The sequence below is a fragment of the Nicotiana sylvestris genome, chromosome 3 (assembly GCF_000393655.2).
Source record: "Nicotiana sylvestris chromosome 3, ASM39365v2, whole genome shotgun sequence".
NCBI classification, from domain to species: domain Eukaryota; kingdom Viridiplantae; phylum Streptophyta; class Magnoliopsida; order Solanales; family Solanaceae; genus Nicotiana; species Nicotiana sylvestris.
The window spans coordinates 16,412,249-16,419,089 of record NC_091059.1 but is presented as its reverse complement, the minus strand read 5'-3'; the positions used below and the strand labels follow the sequence as shown (position 1 = coordinate 16,419,089).

General features: G+C 37.5%; 1 protein-coding gene across 1 annotated transcript; it reads left to right on the top strand.

Annotated features, from left to right (window-relative positions):
• The first annotated feature begins 6,394 nt into the window (after window positions 1-6,394).
• On the top strand, window positions 6,395-6,841 carry LOC138887084 (uncharacterized). Its single transcript, XM_070168798.1, has one exon. It carries the CDS (start codon window positions 6,395-6,397, stop codon window positions 6,839-6,841), a length of 447 nt encoding a protein of 148 aa, XP_070024899.1.

The following is a 6,841-nucleotide window of genomic DNA, read 5'->3' as shown; positions in this document are numbered from 1 at the left end:
TCTCGATGAAAACCCCCTCAAAATAGCTCCCCAAATTCGGCAATCCAAATGGAAAATAAGAGAAATGAGAGCTAAGTCTCGATTTAAAGAACCCTTCTGCCTAGCTATAATCTCGCACCTGGGCCAAAATGTTGCACCTGCGGCATCGCTTTTGCGACCACGCCTCCCGTTCTATGGAAAATCACCCGAACATGATGCCTCGCACCTGCAGAAACATTCCCAATTTCTGCGACATCGCAGGTGAGAGCCTCTTCTGCTCCTATGCCTTCTCCTGCTTCCGTGCCCAATGTTTCGCTTCTATGCTTGCGCAAATGCGACCAAAGCTCCGCACCTGCGGCCCTTCCCCTGGATGGACTTCTCCGCTTCTGCGACGACTTCCCTCGCACCTGTGTGTCCGCACCTACGACCAAACCACCGTAGATGCGACAACACCAGACTTCAGCAGTCTTCAGCATTTCCTCCAATCCAATATCAATTTGATTTCAATTTGTTTCAAACCCGAGGCCCCCGGGACCCCATCCAAACATATCAATACATCCCAAACACGATACGGACCTAGTCAAAGCCTCAAATCATGCCAAACAATATCAAAACTACGAATCGACGATCGAAACCCTTCTTTAAATTTTCAAACATTCAAACTTCGACGAACGTGCCAGAATGACGCTATTCACGCAAAAGTCACAAATTACGATACGAACCTATTCCAAGGCTCGGAACCCCAAACAGACATCGATAACATAAAAATTCACTTCAAGCCAAACTTAGAAAATTCTAAAACCTTCAAAATGCCAACTTTCCACAATAAGCGCCACAATGCTCCCGGGCGATCCGATACTCAACCCGAACATACACCCAAGTCTGAAATAATCATACGAACCTATTGGAACCTTCAAATCCCGATTTCGAGCTCATTTATTCAAAAGTCAAACCTTAGTCAATTCTTCCAACTTAAAGCTTCCAAAATTAGAATTTTCCATCCGAATCAACTCTAAACTTCCTGAAATTCGATTTCGACTATGCATACAAGTAATAAAACATGAAGTGAAGCTACACAAGACCTCAAACTGTTGAACGACGTGCTAGAACTCAAAATGACCGATCGGGTCGTTAAACTTCGTGTCATAATTGAATCGTAGCTCAAAATCATAAGTTAGGGTCTTAGACCGAAATATAAGTACATAATGGGATTTTTCCGTTCCTATATAATATTTGAAACTTATTTACCAAAATTGCCCTAAATTTGCATCTTACTCGACCTAACTGTGGTTTTCTTACAATTTATATACAATCCATTATTAGTGTCTTAAATTAAGGGATTCAATTACACTATTTTTCTTTTTTCTCTCCTCTACTCTTTCTCAATTCTCTGTTGCCTCTCTCCATATATAATCCATTATTAGTGCCTTAAATTAGGGGATTTAGTTATACCCTTTTACTTTTTTTTATCTCCTCTCCTTTTTTTTCTATTCTCTGCCACGTACAAATTAAAATAAAATTTCGTACAAATTTGATTCATCTACAATAACATACAAACTAAAAATAAATTTTATACAATTAATTATGTAATATACAACTTATTTATAACTTATCTACAACTTTTATATATCACCTTTACCCAGTTAAATACAACTGCAATATCACTTAAATACAATTTTCTTACAAATATATCTTATGTATGTATTTTGTATAAGATTTGTATATATTTTGTATGTGGTGTGTTCTTCTGAAATTCCAATCAAAACTTCCTCTTAATGCAATTTTAATATACATATTGTCACAACCCCAATTTTCCATGCATAGGATATTCTGAGAGCGCCTAGTCTCTACGACTAGGTAAGTCAAACTTTAACAATAATTTGACAAAATAATTGACAAAATACTAAAACAAGTCTGATAAACTGATATTATCTACTGAAATAGAATCCCAACACACACTTCCCAAAATCGGTAGTACAAGTCATAAGCTCTACTAAGTTCACTAGGAATTTTTCAGGTATAATTATTATGGAATAGAAATAAATAGTACAAGTACAATATTAGAAGGTGACTCCAAGGCTTGCAAACGTGACGATAGGTATACCTTGAGTCTCCACAGCAATGCCCGATCAACTAGCTAATGATCAACAAATTCCAAAGTACCTTGATCTATACAAAAATGTACAGAAGAGTAGCATGAGTACACCACAACGGTACCCAGTAAGTATCAAGACTAACCTCAGTGGAGTAGTGACGAGAGACATTCAAGACACCTACTAGAAATAATAACCTGTGCAATTATGAATATGAAACTAACAGAGAACAATACAAAGCTAAACATGGAAAGAATAATGTTATGATACTCGCGTTAAGAACTGGAGCAACAGTTAACAACAAGGAACAACAAATAATAATGCTATAGAGTAAGCTGAGTACAGTCAAACATCCGGTGAAACCAAGTAAGGAGAAACAAGTAACAACCCAATAACAGCCATTTCCACACACGATTTATACAAGAATTTTCCCAAGGTGCTACACCTCATAACCACAATTCGTGGATCCCAATTCACGAACCCTAATCACTTTGCATCTTGTGCCCGCATTACAACTTACAACCGCACAAACGACTCATGTACCAATACCATTGATACCTCAAAACTGCACGGACAACTCACGTGCTAAGGGAGTGGCAATATCTCATAACCGCACGGACAACTCACGCGCTAGCAGTAATAATAACTCATAACCATACAGACAACTCATGTGCCAACAATAACTCATAACCGCATGGACAACTCATGTGCCAACAATAACAATAACTCATAACCGTACGGACAACTCATGTGACAATAGTATAACTCACGTGTATGCTTGTGCAAGTGTTCTATTAAAACTCAAATCAAAAAGTAAGAGCAGGGACAACGATTGACACATAGGAAACAACACAACAAAACGTTAAAATGCATAACTCACACAAGGTAGGCACATATCATCAATAACAATGCCCCTAGACCATCACAAGTCATCACAAATCATCCCTGACATATCCCCCCCCTTTTCTCACCACATACGTAACAATAAAGTAAATGCCCTCGTTGTCTCACCATACATGCACAATAATATTCCCGCATTGTCTCGCCACATGCGCAAACCCTCATATATATATATATAGCAGGCCTTGTCATTCCGCATGTGCATATCAATGATAACAATAGCAAGGACAACTCACGTGCGGACACCCCAACAATTCTTTCAACAATATCACGTGTGCCAAAAATATAACAATACAATATAACAACTCGCACCACATGTGCCCATATGCCATAACATTTCCTCAAAACAATTCAAATACCACAATCACATATAGCCCTCGGCTCAACAACATTGAGTACATCAATAACAACAATAATAACACGAGAGTACAGAGTAAATCAACACAAGAATTTCGAAACACAAGGAAGCGGAAGGACGAGCTCACAATGAAGAAAATAATAAGTAATAATGGTTTCAAACAAGAATAACTCAATGATGGGAGAGATAATGTGTAACAATGATATCCAATAAGAGTAACTCAACAATTAAAGGGTTACCATGTAACAATAATTCCAAATAAGTATAACTCGACGATAAGAGAGATAGCATGTACAATGATTTCAAGTAGGTACAACTCAATGATAAGGAAAATAACATGTAACAATGATTCCAAATAAGGATAAGTCAATATTGGAAGGGATAACAATAACTTTAATTAAGGTTAAAAAATTACGGAAGAGATAACAATAACTTCAATTAAGGTTAAGTAATTACGGAAGAGATAACAATAACTTTAATTAAGGTTAAGCAAATTACGGCAGAAATAGCATGGCAATCAAAAAAGCAACAAATTTAATTAAGGCACATAAGAGTTTATTTGGCAACAACGGTAGAACATGAATCAATCAACTTCAAATAAGACACGTAAGGGTGAATTTAGCAAATGTAGGATTTAACATGATAAGACAACTTCATTTTTAAAGAACATAAGAACCTAAGAGTCTAAGCCGGCCAAAGTCCCACATATAAGCCGTATATGCACCCATCACCTCGTGTACACGTCTTTCACGTAGTTCAAATAGTATAAACCAACAAATCCGTAAGAGTTAGTTCCCCCACACAACGTTAGTCAAGATACTTACCTTAAAAGCCCTTAATCAATTCTCAAAAATAGCTTTTTCTTTACAATTCACCTCCACTCGGCATATATCTAACCAAAATTGACTTAATAACATCAAATAATGCAAGAGAAATCAATTCCAATAATTAAAGCTATGATCTTAACAAAATTGCTCAAAATTAAGCCCCGGGCTCGCCCGGTCAAAGCCTGGGTCCAATGGTAGATTTTGACAACCCATGACCCCACACATTCATATATGTGATTAGTCTCAAAATCCGAGTCCAAATCGACTCTCAAAACTCAAATTCTTACTTTTCAAAAACTTGACAAAGTTTCATAAATTTTCACTTTGATTCACATGATTTTGATATTAAAATCCAAGATATAATGATGGAATATGATTAGAATCACTTACCCAAAGTTTGTAGATGAAAATCCATCTTCCAAGTCGCTTCCTACCAAGTTTAGGGTTCCAAAATATGAAAATGAGACCAAAATCCCGTCCCTTAGCTCTTATGTACGGTCACATATAGGTGTCGCAATTGCGACCTGGGGTTCGCAAATACAAAGAAAACATCGCAAATGCAAAGCTCTCCACACCCTTGCTAATGTTGCAAATGCGACATCTTGTTTGCGATTGCGAACATGGACACTGATAGTAGGCTATAACTATGTATTTTGGCCACTATTTGCACTCTAAATTGGCTGCACTTTACTGATTATTGAGTGTTAAATGATAGTAAATTGGTCTGATTGAGCGTTTTATGCTTTGCAGGAGCAATTCCGGGCTACAATGAGGTTACAGAGCGTTTTGAGCTAATATGGAGCGTTGAAGGCCAAGTAAAAGCTTATAGAGTAAATTGGGAATTTGTTAGAGGATCGAAGGAGGTTAGTGCACTTAAAAAGAAGAGTGCAGAAAATGGCCCAGGTGTGCGGCCGTGCACTGACTGCGCAAGTCAGGCAGAAATTGGACAAAGTGCGCGGCCAGATGCGCGGTCACCTGCCCAAGTGCTCGGCCGCAAACGTCCCTCCGAGAAAAAAATATTTTAGGGCTAAAATTGTAATTCTAGAGGCAACTTTCCTTGACCTATATGAAGCCTAGTTTGCCTAAAAAGAGGGTATCTTGGTTTTTAGAAGAAGTTTTGAAGGCAATAACAGGCAAGGAGCAAGACGGAAGATTCGGAAACGAGTTTTTATCTTTCTTCTTCCCTTTATTTTCATTGATGATGAATTCTTGTGTTGTGATTGTGAAAACAATTATGCATAGCTAAACTCCTAATCTAGGGTTTTGATGGAACCTATTGGAAGATGATTTTCCTGTTACGTTAATATAGATTTGCCGTAGTATTCTCTCTATTTGTTCAACTATATTATTATTGTTGTTGATTGAAGGGCCCTCAATTAACTGTGCCTATTTAGTATGTATTACTCGGGAAAGAGTGCATATTTAAGTAGTTATTGAATAACATCACTCCTAATGTATATGAGGGATTAATACGAATGGTTTAAAGGTGGGATTAGGGATAACAAAACCTTGGTGCAATCTGAGTGAGTTATACTTAAGACCAGATAGCGTAATTCGGGAGAATATATCTAGTATATTGTGGTAATTACTCGGAAGAGAGTTACGACATTCAGAGCGCTCATGACTGGTAGAGAAGACTTAGGCAAATTTGTAGAAGACGTAGCGGAAAATATTCCGACAATAGGGGAAATCATAACCTTAGATGATTCTAACTCTTGTCTGCAACCCGTTCGTAGTTAGTTATTATTTCTTGCATTTTCATTACGTAATACTTAGTTAGTAAACATCAAATTTGTTACTTGAATTTTTCTGAAGATTGATTACGTAAATTTGTGTTAGTCTAGTAGCTGTGTTTAATAGGTTAATTCCCGATGGGATTCGACTTTGGACTTACTAACCGAAATATATTTGCAACGACCGCTTAGTCCTTTTTATAAGACATAGTTAGGCGTGATAAAATTTTGGCGTCGTTTCCGGGGAGTTAACGGTGTTATTAGTTGCAGCTAAAAGAGGTGCTAGAATTCTTAGTGTAGTCAATTTTCTTCAATTTAAATTAAATACATAAAAATTCTAACGTTTGTAGTCTTCGGTGTTACAGGTGCATGCATAGAAACTCCTCAAGAACTAGTGAATTGTTCGAAGCATTACCATATCTTGAGAAAGTTTTCAAGGCACTGAATCGTGCAAACAAGAAGGGCAAATAGCAACAGAACTCAACAGAACAAATCAAACAAGACATGGAAGACGAAGTAAACAACAAAAACAATGTGAATGACTCGAACAATCAGGGTGTGGTGCCTCTTATGCCAAAAGAAACATTGTATGATTGGACACAACCCACTGCCGACAACCTGGCAACTGCAATTACAGTCCCTTATATACAAGCAGAATCATTTCAAATCACAAACAAGATGCTACATTTGTTGCAGAACAAGGGACTGTTCTCAGGGTCATACATTGAAGATCCTCAGCAGCATCTGAAAAATTTCCTTTCGATATGTGTCATGCAAAGGCAACCTAATGTGACACTGGAAGCAATAAAGCTGCTGTTGTTTCCATTCTCAGTGATGGGAGAGGCTCAGACTTGGCTTAATTCACTCCCTATGAACTCCATCACTACTTGGGAGGAATTAGTCAAGAAATTTGTGAACGAGTTCTACCCACCCAATAAGACTGCTAAATAA